Here is a 17453-nt window from a genome sequence, read left to right as displayed (position 1 = left end):
ACTCCCAGCTAATGGGAGATTCTCTCTCAAAAGGGGAGGAAAAGGAGTAGATGACATTCTGAGGAATGATATCCAAGGTTGGCTTCTGCACACACACACACACACACACACACACAGAGAGAGAGAGAGAGAGAGAGAGAGAGAGAGAGAGAGAGAGAGACAGACAGACAGAAAGACAGAGAGACAGAGAGACAGAATACCAGACACTACATTTGGGGTCCACACTTAGAAGAAGTGTAAAGGGAAACAAAGATTTTGTCCAGAGCACATTTAATTATATATATACACGTGTGTGTGTGTGTGTGTGTGTATGTGTGTGTGTGTGTGTGTGTTATGATCCTTGTAAAATAGTGACTAATATATTGTCTGTATATATTAATTAATGCAGGAAATCATGGGCTGAAGAGATGGCTCAGCAGTTAAGAGCACTGGATATTCTTCCAAAGGTCCTGAGTTCAATTCCCAGTGACCCCATGGTAACTCACAACCATCTGTCATGGGATCCAATGCCTTCTTCTGGTGTGTCTGAAGACAGTGACAGTGTACTCACACATATAAAATAAATCAGGAAATCACTATGGTAGCAGTTATTTCTTAACCAGCTATTTTCCAATAAAAGGCTCAGAGACCTTTAGCTATATAACAGGCCTTATAGCATTACAGCCAGGCAGATAGTAACCCTCTAAGCGATCTCATCTGCTTCCCTGACAAAATCCCCATAAATACTTGCATCCATTCAGTTTGCGCTGCTCCTGCTTCGTCAGGCCAGTCCTCACAGTCAGATGCTCACGGTCCATACTACCCCATGGCGACTTCCCTCTTCCCCCCCACTTCTCTCCCTGTGTGGTCCCTACATGAGACCCCAAGCCTGAGAACCTTTGCCCAATCTGCCCAGCTACAGGCTGTCGGCAACTTTTATTAACCAACTGGGGATGATTGGGTGTATGCTTCACACAACAAAGGCTGTGCACTTGAGAATCTGCTCATCTTGAGGCCACCAGATCCTGGGATATAAACTTTAGCATTTGACTACATAGCAATGGACCAAACCCTAACAGGGCATGGACAAGGTCATGGCTGATGATGCACTATAAGCCGTTTTCTCTGCCCTCTAGCTCTTCCTATTGAACAAGCCAAGATGACTGAAGGCCCTGCACGGAACGATGAGTTTGTTGGGACAAAGCTAGTTTCTGTATCTGTAACAGCAATGAGGCTTAGCAGTCAAAGCTCATCACATGAATCTGTCATGAATTATTCAATCATAAGATTTTATAAACCCTGGCACTTGGTCTTCCCCAGCCCTTGCAGTGTTCTTCCCATGAGCCCTCACACTACGTGCAGCCTTGACAAAACGGGGCTTCCTCCAGCTTCAGCAGAGCCCTGCAGCTCAGGGCTGCTGTCATCTGCCATCTCCTGTGGGCACCAGCCCTCTCCTGGTGCTCAGAGTGCTCCTCGTCTGTCACCCTGTGGGCACCAGCCCTCTCCTGGTACAAAAGCTTCATCAACCAAATGCATTTAGTATCTAGGTCGCTTTGTCCTTTTCAAAAGATTGTATTTGCAAAGGATTCTCATAGACATTATTTTACCTACAGTCCTTGTAAGAATCAGTCACGTGTTATTTGTCTATATATACACATCGGTTCTTTTCTATCATCCCAACATGCCTTTCTCAAAGCTTCTTTATAAAACTGAATATAGAATACTAGTTTCCTGATGACTCTCACCATCTCCTAGACCATTGTCCTGGATTTTTGTATATATATATATGTGTGTGTGTGTGTGTGTGTGTGTGTGTATTGGTATATTATATTATATGTATATGCATATAATATATTATGTGTATATAATATGTGTATATATGTGTATATAATATATGTAAATATGTATATATATGTGTGTGTATATATTATATATAATATATATATAATGTGTAGTACACAGTCTGGTCTCTTGACTAGCATCTATGTATGTGTGAATATGGATGGTATTGCCATCCTACACACTATATACTTGCCCCTGTTTTCCTCACGCTGGATGACCTGCACAGTCTGTTTTCCTGGAGCTCTCCCCCCTCTTGCTCCCACCCTTCCGAGCAGGAACATTCTCATAAGAGATGGTGAGTAATGGCGATTGGAGATACAGCTGTGGCTTGCTTCACGCACTAAGCAATGCAGCCTTTCCCTCCTTAAGTGCTTCTCAGTTAGGCAGAGAGGGATGTGTTTTCTGTATCAATTATGGACCCATTCTAGATTCTTCTTTCCTTTCCATTGATTTATATGCTGTCTCTCTTAATTGGTCGTTTATAAGGCTTTACGGCTAGAAAATCCAGTTTGCCTTTTTCATTTTTCTTTTCTCCATAGAGTTTCTGGGTTGGGTGGAATGACATGTGCCTGTAATTTCAGAAATCAGGAAACTGAGGAAGGAGAATCATGGGTTCAAGTCCAGGCTGAGATACCTAGGGAAACAGTGCTTCCAAAAAGCAAACATATTTGAAGAATGGAGAGATGGTTGGCTAAGTGGGTAAGTGGTTAAGAGAACTTGCTGCTCTTGCAGAGGACCCGGGTTCAGTTCCCAGCACCTCCTGCATGGTGGCTCACAATCAACTGTAACTACACTCCAGGGGATCTGTTACCTTCTTCTGTCCTTCTTGAGCATTTTTGCAATATTAAATCATAAACGTATATTATTAATTATTTTACATTATAATACATTGTATATATTATTTATAGCTATACATTATATCAATATATGCGTATATTTTATATATATATATATATATATATATATATATATATATATATATATATGTATGTATGTATATACTGACTTGACTCCTTATCTATTTGCCAGCACAATGACACCTTCTTCATAACTTTTTGTAAAGATTAGCTCAGTTGATGGACACAGAGGCCTTATGTAGCACAGTGCCTGGTGTGTCATAGTGAATGTTAGCTGTCAGCCTTATGACGTTAACCAACAGATTGTTTGAAAACAATGGATGCCATCTCCAACAGTCTCTGCAATCCACCAAAAAGACCTTGGGTGATTACCAATCATTTCTTGATGCTTAGTTCTTAGGAAAGACATGGGGACCCTGTTGCTGGCAGTCTCCTGGTGTCCCTTTGCACTGCTCTGCTCCATCCATACTTCTTTCCTGGCTTGTGATTCACCAAAGGACAAGGGAAGCTGAGGAGTGAATCGGGAGACCATTGCCCGGTCCCTGCCTCCCATGCAGAGAGCTGGGTTTTCTCAATACACTCCTGCTCACTCAGTAGCATCATGGAGCAAATCCCCATCACAGCTGATGGGAGAAGAGACAGCTTTGCTCTTCTAACAGAATGCATGCAACAGAACCGTGCCTGAGGATGGAGCCTTCTGCTCAAAGCAGTGTGAGGCTTGAGCACATCCTCGGAGCTAGGCATGCCCCAGATACCTCTTAGCTTTCCCTCTGGCTCCCTTGGGCTTTCATGCATGTGTCTTGACTAAAACACACCAAGAGTGACACAGCTGGCTGGACCTAACCATGCCACCAGCTGCCTGGTCCTCCTTCAGACTCTGCCTCCTCTGGCTTACCTCTTGCCATCAAGAGGCGTGGCCGACAGTTGATAAGACACCACCAGCCAGAGTATGGACTTCAAGCTAGGGTGCCTAGATCACTTTAAGTCCCTGCTCAAGTAGATTCACCTTCCAGTGTCTGCATGGGCCTCTCTGGGGTCTATCCTGCAAAAACTGACCTCCAAGGGCTTGAGAGGACTGTGGACTCATAAGGTACAGGGTGCACAGGCCCTTCTCGGTTTGGATGGAGTCTAGGGGAAGATGGGGTGGATCCAAGGTCTTCATTGTTCTTGCACAGGTTCCTCATGGTTGAAGAAGAGTTCACGCTCCCCTTTCCCACATGTATTTGACTTTCTTGATCACAAAGTCACCCCTACACTCTACATTTTAGCTCCCAAAAGAAGCCAGGCCTTTCCTTGTGGATCCAGAGTCTCTTTTATTTCACCTTTAACCAGGGTCAGTGTTGTAACTGGCCAGAGTAAGTCATGCCAAGTGTGTGAAGGATCCAAGCAGCTCTCTCTTGGTCTAAGCCACCTGGGGCCTCCTGCTTTTTGTTTCCCAGCTCCTTGCTGTAATGATAACATTGTCTTTTTTTTTTCTTTCCACTTTTTTTTTTGGTTGGCTTGTTTTATTTTGTTTTGTCTTTGTTTTATTTTGTTTTGTTTTTTGCTTTTTTAAGGAATGATCTCATTATGTCACCCAGTCTTGCCTCAGGTACCTGAGTGCTTGGTGTTTGCTGGGCTTGTGTAATTTTGCACATTACCTCATATACAGTTTGGACAATAATAAATAGTGACGACAATGATAAGATGTTGTGAGGTGGGGGGGGGGGATAAACCAGCCCTAACGTATGATAGACACAGAGTGCCCAGAGCACACACCTTCTTCATTCAGAACCAATTCCACCCAAAGCAAGAAACAGTGCAAACCGATAGCCAGAAGCCCAGCATGGCCCTCACGCACACCGCCATCCTCCACCCTGAGCGGAGGTCCTGGTTTGACAGCACCTCCCCTGAGCTGTCAGGACACTCTGGGCAATCTCTTCCCCCCTGCACCCATGTGGTGAGAAGGTGTGTTTCCCAGGGTAAAGAAACGAGAAGTAAGCCCAGCACCTGCACTGAAACCCCACCTCGCCTCCTGCAGCCCCACACGAGCCCCAGGTGCAGATTTGCCTTGGCACTCCAGGAGGCTCGCTGCCTCTCCAGGATGGGGTTAAGACACTGATGGTCAGCCTCCGTGGTCCTCCTCCCCCAGGTACAGCATTGCATGGGTTGAGACTTCATCCCGTAGTCAGGGTAGCCATGGGAACCTGTGGCATGGGGGCGAGCACTCCTGGACTGGTCCAAGCCCAAGGCTAAGCCAATCCAGGGCTTCCCCATGCATCACTTCAGGAGAGAAGCCGACAAGCTATGGGAATCTCAAGACAGACACAGCTCTGAAGCAACCACGTTCTGCTTTATTGGGTGTTCCGTGGTAATATAACACAGACTTCTTAAGGAATAATAAACACGAGACTTGTATTTTACCATAATTATTTTGCCATTAAGACAGTGGTTACAAAAAAATAAAACAAAAAATTAAAAAAAAAAAAGTACCTTTCTGGCTACACACATGATCAGCTTTAGCACTGAAAGGTCCCCCCCCTCATGGGTCACAATCACAGGTTCAAGGGTTAAAAACCATCTAGCAGTAAATCCTACAATGATTTAGAGCATCAAGTCACTGCAGTTATTCAGTTCTGAGACACTGTTGACTTAGTTTAGCATTTACATATGACATTCATTCAATAGACACAGAAAGCAAGCCAACAGGCCAACATGCTTACACGGACTGCGGAAATCTTCAGGTTTAAAACTGTTGCATTTGTCTTGTTTTTTAAGAAAATGATGGAGAACAACCGAAAGGGCCACGCCCCTACAAGCAACATCGGGACTGAATACTGAAGAGCTGCAAGTTTCTCAGAATCCAAACCAAAAAAAAAAAAAAAAGTGTTTTCTGATGTTCAAATTTCTTTTCTAAGTGCAGATAAGGAAAAAAAAAAAGCAAATATATTAAGTCAACCAATTTTTAAAAGTGCAATTTACCTTTAAAACAAAAATTAACAACAAACCCCAAATCCCGACCCTTAACCCCAAAGACAAAACGTGTGGACACTCCAAAGTATCACTAATTTTTGATGCTCTGCTGCACACAAGCAGCTACGGACCTAACGCTGCTTACAGGGACCTGTAAACACATCTGGAAAGAAATATGACAGAAGTCAGCTAACACAGAAAGAAGCCAGCTACTGAAAACCTATCACTACGACAGGAAGAGGAAGGGTGACAGATACGAGGTGACATGGTCTCTAAGAGGCCACAAGATCTCTAAGTGGGCCATGCATTCAACTGTATAGTTTTCTTCCCATGAGATACTGTTTCCTAAAACAGGGTTGTTCCTCTTGTGAAAGACTTGAAGTCTAATTATCCCACAGATTTCTACCTTCCCTCATCATTTTAGACCTTTTGAAATAACTGTACAGAAAAAAAAAATGTTCCCCACCCCCCCCCCCCCCACACACACACACAATAAGTCCCAACGTTCTAGAATCCCCAAAGACACTTCCTGGCGAAGGCTGGGAGGGCTCCTCCACAGAGAGAATGGCCCCATCTTGGCTGGCTCCGCCACAGGGAGACTGGTCCCAGCTTAAGGGCTGGGTTTACAGATTTGACTGGAAACTGTCACTTCTACAACTTAATTCCTCCTCATCTTTCCACCACATGTGACTCTATTCTGGGCCCACATGTGACAATATTGGTGACATAATCTGGGCCATCCCTGTGTCCAGCAAGCTTCAAGCTCAGCCACCTCCTAGTGATGGGAATCAGATAGCACCAATCCTTACAGAAACCCGGACAACACAAACTGTGGTTGGGGTGTGGGGCAAAACTGGGGGCCGCTCAGGCTATGCCTGAGGCCAAATTGGGATGCGTGGCTTTCAGAGCCGACAGAAAGCCAAGAAAAAAAGAACATTGTCTCGAAGAAACACAAACCAGGAGACCAACATCCACATCTCTCCAAGAGTGCAGAAGAAAAAGCCAGAACAGACGGGAGATGGAGGAAAATGGTAGAGAACCTTCAAAAGGTCTAGTCTGCCGTAAAATCTAGGCCAATGAAGAAAACCCGCCTCTTCTCAACAGCTGACCCGGAAGAGTAAGGGATGGGGGAATGAAGACACATGGAACCTTTCCAGAGGGGCGGCGGCCATAGCCTGCCAGCCTCGGAATCAGCTTAATGGTTACATAATTGCATCATTAGGATGTCCAGTTCAAGACCCGAGGATTAATATTGAATCAGGCTTTCAATTTAGTATTTAAAAAAACAAAAACAAAAACACTCCCACCCTCCCCACCCCTCCCTAGTCCCACAAAGAAAACCTTATTTAAAAATTTTTAAAAAGAAAAGAAGGCAGCTCAGGGCAATTCACTAAATCTTCCCCAATGACAGGAAGGTGCTGACTGCACGGCCAAGGATGTGACGGGGGCACCCTTGCTGGCATCTGCTTGGCGCGTGTCTGTATGTTGGATGCAGCTCCGTGTGGGGTGGGTGGCTAAGCTTGGGTGTGGTGTTCATGACTGTGTAGGGACTTGGGTGAGCGAATTCAGAAACTCCAGGGGAGACCCAGTGCAGGGGGCCCAAGAGGAAGCCCCAGGAACTGGCTGCCCACAGCAACTATCACAGGCTCTTTAAAAAAAAAAATGGAAGGAAGGAAGTCTCAGAATGTCCTCAGGTGTCCCATTCCCCCGTCCCCACGTGGCCTGCAGGCCTAGGGGCTTTAGCCCAGGCTGGTGATGTTGGCACGGCCACCAGGGGGCGCCACAATGCGCTGGGTAGTGCGGCGGGGAATGTTGTCGTCGATCTGAGCACCTAAAAAAGGGGGAAGAGACAAAAAAGAGCAAGGGTGAGGGCCTTCAGAATAAAATCAGACTCCTGCGGTATGCCCAGGAACAGTCCTCGGGCAAAAGCTGAACCCCGCACACATATCCCCAGCCCTTTAGCCAAACCTCACTAACTACAGGAAGTTCAAACTACCGGAAGTAGGAGGGCCTGCCTGTGGCCTGCATGCAATCTCTCCCTGGGGAAGTATAGGGTCGATGCGAGTAATAGTGAATATGTTTTTTCTGATCCATGCCTCTCACTCGGAAGGAGTACGGGTGGTTCAGGTAACGAATCTGGATGTGAAGCTCCCAAACCCCAAATGCTCTAAACTATCTGAGGGTTGACAGGATGTGACCAGTGGAAGATTCCACACTTGACTTGATGTCAGACTTGATGCACTAAAAATACTGTCTCAAATCTCCTTGAAGACTGTGTCATATGCATAATGAAACACAGATGCATTGCATGCCCACTCTTTAAGATTTTATTTTTATTTTTAATTATGTGTATGGGGGGGCTATAAGCATAAGTGCAGTGCGTGGGGATACCAGAAGAGGGCGCTGGATCCCCTGGAGATAGAGTTCTAAACGGTTGTAAGGCAGCTGACATGGGTGCTGGGAACAAACTTGGGTCCCCAACAAGATCAGAGTTTTCATTCTTAACTGCTGAGCCATCTGTCCCTGCCCACACTTTGTGCTTGTGCTTGGGTCTCTTAGTCACAACATAGTTCATTATTTCCATATTTTTCCAGCTTTTAAAGAGGCAAACCAGCTTCCAGTCCCAATCCTTTTTTTTACGCAATGGGCTGGTGACCTGTGCTGTCTGTGTGAATGATACAGTAATGCACATTGTGACTGATCGCATACTTTAGGACGATAGGGCTTAAGGGCCTGTCTCCCAAACCAAAACATCCTGAAGTGTTCCTCATTCATCAGGGGCACAGACGGTATTATCTAAAGCCCAGCAGATGGGACAACAAAAGGAAAGTCTGTGTAACGAACTTTGCTGTTCACGGGCCACAGGACTTTGGATATCTATCTAAGCTTAGGAAGCTGGGAGAGTGGAAAGGCCCTGTTGTGGGCCAAGAGAAAGAGGGGCAGGATGTTTCCAAGATAGAAATCTACTTTTCTCCACTGAGAGGGTGTTGCGGTGGATGTCACAGGGAACCCTGCTGTGCCTCAGTGCACAGATGGCCTGAGTGAGGTGAGGCTGCTGAAACTCCAGGCTCCCCACTCTAAGAATGGACGTGACAGATGAGGAAATGACCCTTCCGTCTAAAAGGGGTCACTCACAGGGTGGGTGTCTTGGCACATCATAGCACAAAAACCTATCTGAACATTCTGAAACCCGGTTGTCATTTACAGTCTTTCAGTTTCTGCAGTAATAGAGCCGAAAGCCTTGGGCTGGCTCCACAGGGCCTGCTGAACCTACCCGGAATGGCCCGCCCCACCCCCAAACCTAGCCCCACCCCCAACCTTAGCCCCACCCCCACCCGCGGCCTTACCAGACAAGCTGAACCCAGACTGGTGCAGGTTCCGAACAGGTGGCGCCTGCTGCTTGGCAGGGGATGTCTTAGCTGACGAGGCTGGAGTGACCGTCTTGGGTGTCACAGACACCTCACATACGGGTCCGTCATACAGGCCACGAGGGACCCCTCTCAGCTCAGCCAGCTGAAACACACAATCACCCCACAGCCTATATCACATCTACAGAGGACATCTTCCCTGCATCTTCTTAGTGTGATGGAAAGGTATCCAAGACAGGCCTATGCTACATGGGGATACAGCCCCCATTATGGACAGGTACAACAGATGTGCTACCAGCCCCCAAAGTCCCAGGCCAAAAGCTCTCCCAAGGTAACCCCCCTATGACTTATTCAACTGGTTTCTTATAACTTTTCCCACCACATCAACATCACTTTTGAACCCTCCAAGAAGCTCCCCACCACCACCACCAATCATACTGTGAAGAGGGTCTCATGTCATTTTCAAGATGAAACTGTCTTCCCAATACCACTTGTACTGACTGGTTTTGTGTGCCAACTTGACACGGGCTGGAGTTATTCCAGATAAAGGAGACTCCCCTGAAGAAATGCCTCCATGAGATCCAGCTGTACAGCATTTTCTCAATTAGTGATCAAGGGTGGGAGGGCCCCTTGTGGGTGGTGCCATCCCTGGGCTGGTAGTCTAGGTTTCTATAAGAAAGCAGGCTGAGCAAGCCAGGGGAAGCAAGCCAGTAAGTAACATCCCTCCATGGCCTCTGCATCAGCTCCTGCTTCCTGACCTGCTTGAGTTCCAGTTCTGACTTCTTTGGTAATGATACCTTTTCTCCCCAACTTGCTTCTTGGTCATGCTGTTTGTGCAGGAACAGAAACCCTGACTTGAGACACACTCCTCTCTTAATTCCCTTAAAGCCCCACCCCGTCTCCCCCTCGCAGTTCCTGACCACCAGCCATGCACTATCCGCCACGCCCTGAACACAATGTACATCTTCAACAGATCATATTCCATCTCCTTGTAACTTTATCTCCATCCTTTGGCTTGAGAAACTCCTACTCAGCCTTCAAAGGCCAGCTGTCATCGTCCATATCCTCTTCCTCCAGGATTCTAGAGCGGTGCTCCCCTCATCTGGGTCCTTACCCCGCACTCAGCATCAAAGCTCTGCTCAGCCTTGACTCACTCATGCAGCAGCAGGCTAAGCTTTGGGGTGAAGATGTCAGGTTCTCTTTATCCTTATGCCTCCCCGCCCATCTCAGTATTCTGACTCACGGTGCTTAACGAGGATCTGCGGAGCTGGAATCAACCCGTGATGTTTAAAAGTTTGCGAAGCCACTCACCCTGCTCCTTGCCTTGATGCGTTTGTACACAAAGTCAGGGAAGGGCTTCCGGGGAATGTAGCGTCCTGAGCCTTCGGTAACATGCAGTGTGCCGTCCTCCAGGACAATCTTGCCCTGGCTGATGACCACCAGTGGTGAGCCACGACACTCCATGCCTTCAAAGATGTTGTACTCAAGAGCCTGAGGGAGAAGACAGGCCATCGTGAGAGCAATCCGCAGTCCTGGACTCAACTGAACGGAGTTTACCGACAAACCCCAGAGAAGAAGACTGTCCTCGCTGGCCATCGCTGGCCACCCCAGGGAAACTTGCTTTCTCTGCCTCGAAAATGGACTCATCTCACCCACATCTCCAAATCTGAGGGGGAAATAGCTGAAGATAATAATAATAATTGTGTGTGTGTGTGTGTGTGTGTGTGTGTGTCTGTAAATACTTTACAAATATAAAGAAAATCATCCCAGGTGGGTCTTGTGGGGCAGATCTATAAACCTAGCTACTCAGGATTCTGGGGCAGTAAGATCAAAGGTCAAGGCCCTGCCTGAGCTACAGAGTGTGTTCAAGGCCAGCCTGGGTGATTTAGTGGAGTGATGATGGAGCTCAGAGTGGAGATGTGAACCCTAGTAGTAGAATTTAGTGATTGAACCCTTAGAATGCACAGGGCCCTGGATTGGATCCACAATACTATAAAAAGAAGGGAAAAGAGAAACATTAATGGGGTGGGGTGGGGTGTCTTCCCGTTTCCACCAACTCTCCCCTGTGCAGACTGAATTCCCAAGGCTCGCCTCTGAACAGGGTCCAAACATAATTGTGAAATCAGGCAGTTTTCTCATGGACTTAAGCATCCTGTAATTAAACCAAACGTGCCCAACTGTGTGGACCAGTGATACATTGAAGACAACAAGCCCATGACAGGGTTGAGGTTTAGTTTCCTAAACGGCCCACCCTTGTTTGGAGGCTCATGTCACTGAGAGTGAAAACAGGCAATTTGGCACGCCCTCTCGGGAAACAGGTGGTTTGCCTGCCTGGACGTTTGTCTGTCAGTCGGAAGCAACAGAACACAAGAGGTTTTATGACACAGAAAGCTCCATAAGTCAGAGTGGTGTCCCTAATTCTGGCTACGCTCAGGCTGAACGCCTACAGCTCTTTCCACATGACTGTCTGCAGGCACAAATGGCTACAGCTGGAAGGTAACATGTGGCACAGAGCATGGGCTTCTGGGAAAACACAGGCCAAGGGAGGGGGGGAACTAGAGCAGTGATTCTCAAGCTGTGGGTCAAGACCCCTTTGGGGATAAGATGACCCTTTCACAAGGTAACCTAAGACTATCAGAAGTCACAGATGTTTAAATGACGACACCTAACAGTAGCAAAATTACAGCTGTGAAGCAGCAACCAACATAATTTTATGGTTGGGGGAATCACCACAACATGAGGAATTGTATCAGAGTCCCCCGAATTAGGAATATTGAGAATCACTGCCCTAGAGGTTCTGTGAGAGGGCAGAGCCACACCAACACCCTTGTCACAGGTCATCTCTGCTCTGTGCAGCAGCTGCGGGGAGGGGGGGAACAGAGAAAGGATACAGTGGCTGAGCAGATTGTGTCCCATGTGGAAAAGTAGCTCTGCCCAGGTAGTGCCAGGACTGCGGCCAGCATGGTTCAGAGACTTCAGAGAAACACGGGGGTTGCCATGAACAAAAGTGGAGAAACGTGACTGCAGACAAGTGGCTCCTCACGAGGGTCCCAAGACTCTGGGAGCCATCCCGTCTCCCGTCTGCCACTGACCAGAGCTGACTGTGTGAGGGTAATAGCCAGGGGGAGCCAGATCCTCCAGGGGGTCCCCAAGAACCTGGGGTACCTGGGATGCACCACCCCTGAGGTATCCCACACAGCATTCTCAGCTCAAGGCTGTCGGACCTGCCCAGGCAGTGGGAATTTAAACCTCAAGACTGTCTGGGCACCAGTTTCCAGTTCAGTCTCAGGAGGGACCTTCTCCCCCACTGCCATCTTTCATGCTAAAGCAGAGGCATAGTGGGATCTTTCACATGACCTCCCCAAGGACAGATCGCCATCTCCCTGATTCCACATGAAGACCATGCCAGCACTGCATTTTTTTTTAACTCAGTCCCCAACTAGAGACCTCATTCCGGGTGCTGTCCTTCATCTCCTATCTCACGATCAGATTTGTCTTGGAGATGGCAAAAGATGGGCACTGAATAACAGTGGACCGTGTCACTTAAAGCCTGCCTGAGAACTTCCGTTTCCTCAGTGCTGACCTCCCAAGACACAAGCAGCCACGACGCAAAAAGAACCTGTGTGTGTGCATAGACCTTTGGTGAGAGGATTCCGTCTCCTCTGAAATGACCTTGGGAAAGGCTGAGCTTCCTCTAAGATCAAGGTGAAGCCTACCTCTTCCCTATCACTTGCTAATTAATAATCCATCTCCAGACACAGCCTTGACCTTGGGGTCCTTTCATCCCAGGCCTGTCATCCATCAGTGGAGTGACCTTAGATACTTCTCCGATGTGCCTAACCTATGAAAGGACACGGGTCACAAAAGCACCCAGTCCCTTGTCCACTGCTAGCTGATCCCTGCACTTTGCATGAGCACTGGCCCCTGGTACCCGAGGCCTTGGATAACCCACAAACTGGGGCTAATGACCTAAGAAGGAGCTGATGGTAAGGTTTTGGACCCATATCCCCTCCCCCTTTAGAATAAAGAAGGAAGCAGCACCGTGACTCTAACTCGATGGTTCTCAACCTTCCTAAGGCTGTGACACTAAGACAGTTCCTCACGTTGTGCTGACCCACAACCATAAAATTATTTTCATTGCCACATCTTAACTGTAATTTTGCTAGTTATGAATTGTAATGTAAATATACCAGATATGCAACCCCTGTGAAGGGATCATTTGACCCCTCCACAAAGGGATCACAATCCAGGGGTTGAGAACCTCTGCTCTAAGTGATGTAAAGATGCTGGAAGATGGGATCTCAGCGCTCCTGTGGCTTGCTGAGGTGGGAGGCTGCACCACCACTAAGCAAGGACATGTTCACTTCACCCACATGAGTTTCCAAAAATTACGGAGCAAGTTGGAATCCTGGAAAATCCGAAGGGAGCATTAGCAATAGGGTTGTGGATAAGTTAGATTTCCCACACTAGAATCTCTTGTTTGTACTTCACTAGATGGGCAGTGTCACACGGGCATGCTTAATGCCAGCCCCGACAGCAGGGGGAGACAATGAGGGGCCTGGCAGGGCCGCATGGGATACTGCCCACAACAGGGTGAGCAGCAGCTGGCTTCCCAAACCTTCACTCCTCCCTGCTCTCTTCTCCATCCAGGCAGAGAGGTCCCGATGCCACACGGCAGCCTGGTCACCTGCATCTTTGATGAGCCTTGGCAACCCTTTGGGTAAGGGACACTACAGAAAAGGGACAGTGCTTTCCCCACCCCACCCTGCACATGCATACGCAGTCTGGTGGGGAAGAATGTTGAAAAATTAAGGCTTCTAATTCTGGCTCGACCGCAAGATCACTATGTAATGTTAGACTGACCACTTAAGCTCTCTGCACATCTCCGTTATTTATCTTCCCACTTGGGATAATCACACCAGATCCTTTAGTGACAAGGTCAGATGAAGAATGGGATTATGAAATGATATGCATGCGCACAGAAGGGTCAGCCCTGAGGACGTCACTGAGGAGCCCAAGATGGATGATACAAGTCTAAGCAGGCTTGGCACAAAGGCTGTGCTGACCCAGCAGGGCAAAACCAGTTATAAACATGGAGTCTAGCAGTCTCCCCACAAAGTACCCACCATCAAGGCACCCACAGGTACCAAAGAAGCTGACACAGAGCCCAGCACGCCCCGCCCCAAACCTTCTGTCCAAGAGAGAGGACTTTAGATTGTCAGGATTTTGGATTGTGAGGAGCTACTGGTGTCTGATAGCCCTGAATCCACAAACTCGAAGAACACCTGAATCCCCGATTCTCAGGTGAAATGCCAGCATGCTAACTGACTAGCAGATACTAATATCCCCAAACTCTGTGACCAAGAGCTTCCCCAAATTCTGTAGTTCCTAAACTGTGACCCACTGCCTGGACTATTTCTTCTTCCTTTAGGACAAGAAGTATAGCTCTCAATCACTCCTGAGAGAGGACTGACAGAAGATGACAGTGCCCAATGGCCGCCTTGGGAGCAGAAGCTTGGCTGCTCTAGCTTGGTCCCTTGCAGTAAGCACAGCACACAAGGTGTTGCTCAAATCATGACAATGGAGTGGTGCCTGACTTCTAGAACCTTCTGAGGATCTAAAATCACTCTGGGCCAGTGGCTCTCAACCTTCTTAATACTGTGACCCTTTAATATGTTGTGGTGACCCCCAACCATAAAATTATTTTCATTGCTACTTTATAACTCTAGTTTGCTACTGTTATGAATCATAATTAAATATATGATATGCAGGATCTATCTCTGATATGTGACTCCTGTCAAAGGGCCATTCAGTCCCCAAAGGAGTCACAATCCAAGGGTTAAAAACCTCTGCTCTAGGGACCTGAAGGTGTAAGGACAGTGGCTATTACCTCTGAAACATGCCCAAGGGTCTTAGTCTTGTTATCTCAATAAAGAAAGTGAACGAGTCTGTCTGGCCCTTGGGACACTGCAAGTTAACAATAAATCCTGGGGAAACTTCACTCCTACCCAACTGAGATTTCCTGAATCCCTGGACTGGCCCTGTCTCTTGGTGCCTGCAGCACATAGGTCTACTCATGACAGGCAAGCCTTACACTGTTGTGCGTCTTGGCAGAGATGGTCTTCACACTGTCAGGGTCCCAGATGACCAGGTCTGCATCAGATCCCACCGAGATGCGACCTTTCCGTGGGTAAAGATTGAAGACTTTGGCTGCGTTGGTGCTGGTTACAGCCACAAACTGGTTCTCATCCATCTTCCCAGTGACCTGAGGGGCAGAGCATGCACACACACACACACACACACACAGGGTAGGGTCAGAAAGCTGAAGGTAGAACAGGTCCAGCATATAAAGGATTACATGTTGACATGCAATGCACCCTGGGATTTCCCTTTCAACAAAGTTCCCAACAGGTCTGGGCTTCTAATCAGTAATTCTCAGCCCAGCATCTGGCTTTCCAAGGTTAGGGCCAATCATTTCCTGAAATCCTTCCGTTCTAAACATAAGAGACCAAGGAAATGAGTGTGCACTAAGAAGAAGAAAAAAAATTTAATGGCCAAAAACCGTATTTAAAAATTCATTCCAATCAGCAACCAAAGGAATTGAATGTTGAATAACAAAGACAAAATTCACCAACTCAGTAATGTTTTGGGCTTCTGCTCCTAAAACTCACCGAGAAGGGCCACACACTGTATCAGATGTTGAAATCTTTGCATTAGAAATGTTAATAATATGTATTCACCATCTTTAACAGACTCCCCTCAGCCTGACAATGTTACCTCCAGAACCTTCTCCTGCATAATTAAAGATGTACCCAAGGACATGTCTATACGGATACTCATCTCAGTTAAAAGAAAAATTAGGAATATCACAAATGTCCAGCCAAAGAATTATAGACAGATGACTGTTGGTGTTAGGAGAAAACAAGCTTTTCCATGGGTGTGGTGGACACGCCTTTAATCCCAGCACTGGGAAGACAGAGGCAGATGGATCTCTGTGAGTTCGAGGCCAGCCTAGTCTACATTGCTAGGTTCAGGCCAACCCAGGCTACACTGACAGAGTGAGACCCTGTCAGGAGGAGGTGGGGAAGGAAGAAGATAAAAATAAGTTTCTTGTTTCTCCTGTGGATTTAAGAATGATGCACTATACATTAGAAATTGCTTTGACAGGCTGTGACGCCGTGTGTGATGCTAATGTCACCTGCATGCTGACATGCTGTGCACACAAGTGCTGGCAAAGCCAGAAGACATCCCCCATTCGCTGTAGCTTTCCTCTGACACAAGGAGATTTTCACTCACAAAATGTCAGAATTCATTAAGAATCAGAAAAATCTGTTACTGTATTTTCATTCAACCATTAAAGGGGAAAAGCCTCAAGGTCAGTATCTGTCCAAAACAGGTCGAGCAGAAGCCCATGGTAGGTAAAAATACCAAACCTAGAAGCCCTCAGACTCCATTTCTCAAGGAAATGGGAGTTGAGGACTGTTGCCTGGGAAGGCCAGCAGGGGACTGAGGAAGCCATTTCCTCCTTGTTGCAGGACTTATGTGTAATATTTAGAAGGAAATGTGCTTTAGGAATCCACTTGGATGTCCATACAGGAGAAAGACCATCTTCCAAGTTCTAGTTTCTAGAATGTTCTCAACTGACCAGCATTAGCCCCACACCCACAGAGACAAAGACATGCCAGGGCCAGCCACGAGGGAGGCCATTAGTCCTTACCACAGCTTTATCCCAAATGACAGACATCCGCTCCTCAGTGCCGTTGGTGCCCTCGGGAATCAAGGTGAAGTTGTCCTTCCCCACAGCCTTCTGGGCAGTATTGAAGGTACAGTGGGCACTGCCAGTGACCTGGAGGTCTCCACTGGAAGGAAAGACATGACATGAGTGCAGAGCCACACACTCCATCTGTCTGGCGAGATATTTCACAGGTGATGTCTCACCAACTATACTGGCACTCCCTCAGACCCTTCAGCTGGCTTCAGACCCAAGATGGCGACAGAATGACTCCTTGTTCTTACTTAGTGACCCTAACTTTGATCCATAAGGCTTCTGTTTCTAAGCCTGCTCCCAGCCACCACAGTGTTGTCACCTACGGACTCATTTTGCTCTGAGAAGACCTAGAGTGTGGATGTGAGCGAGTCAACAGTACTTACCAGGACAGCAACGAGTTGAGAAAGTCTGGAGTGGTTGGGTCAGGGCTCAAGGGTGGGGAGGTGACGAAGGCCGCAGCCTTGGCCCAGTTCTTGCTCCAATAATGAGAGCCATCAGTCCCCAGGCTGGCAGTGATGGGCTCACCATACACCACAGTCCCTGAGAAACGGAACACAGGTGGCTCAGTCTGACACTCTAAGAACAAGAGACCAGTCATTCCAGGCACTGTAAAATGCACTCAGCACTCCCTTCTTGGGGATACAGCCTCACCCCACAGGTGACAACACTGAGGACCAAAGTCCGGAA

At 47.4% G+C, this 17453-nt stretch overlaps 1 protein-coding gene across 2 annotated transcripts in view; it reads right to left on the bottom strand.

Moving 5' to 3' along the window:
• Positions 1–4991: 4991 nt before the first annotated feature.
• Dpysl2 (dihydropyrimidinase like 2) overlaps positions 4992–17453 on the bottom strand; it is a 107162-nt gene continuing 94700 nt past the window's right edge. For both annotated transcript variants that reach the window (XM_052191125.1, XM_052191127.1), the window contains exons 9-14: positions 17150–17306; positions 16716–16857; positions 15093–15263; positions 10310–10489; positions 8978–9143; positions 4992–7461 (exon numbers count right to left, since the gene is read on the bottom strand). In XM_052191125.1, coding sequence (XP_052047085.1) covers positions 7370–7461; positions 8978–9143; positions 10310–10489; positions 15093–15263; positions 16716–16857; positions 17150–17306 — 908 coding nt within the window. In that variant the 3' untranslated portion in view covers positions 4992–7369. The remainder of the gene's footprint in view (positions 7462–8977; positions 9144–10309; positions 10490–15092; positions 15264–16715; positions 16858–17149; positions 17307–17453) is intronic.

Source organism: Apodemus sylvaticus, chromosome 8 (genome assembly GCF_947179515.1).
Source record: "Apodemus sylvaticus chromosome 8, mApoSyl1.1, whole genome shotgun sequence".
In the NCBI taxonomy this organism is placed as follows: Eukaryota; Metazoa; Chordata; class Mammalia; order Rodentia; family Muridae; genus Apodemus; species Apodemus sylvaticus.
The sequence above is the reverse complement of the archived record's forward strand: the minus strand, read 5'-3'. Positions and strand labels throughout refer to the sequence as shown.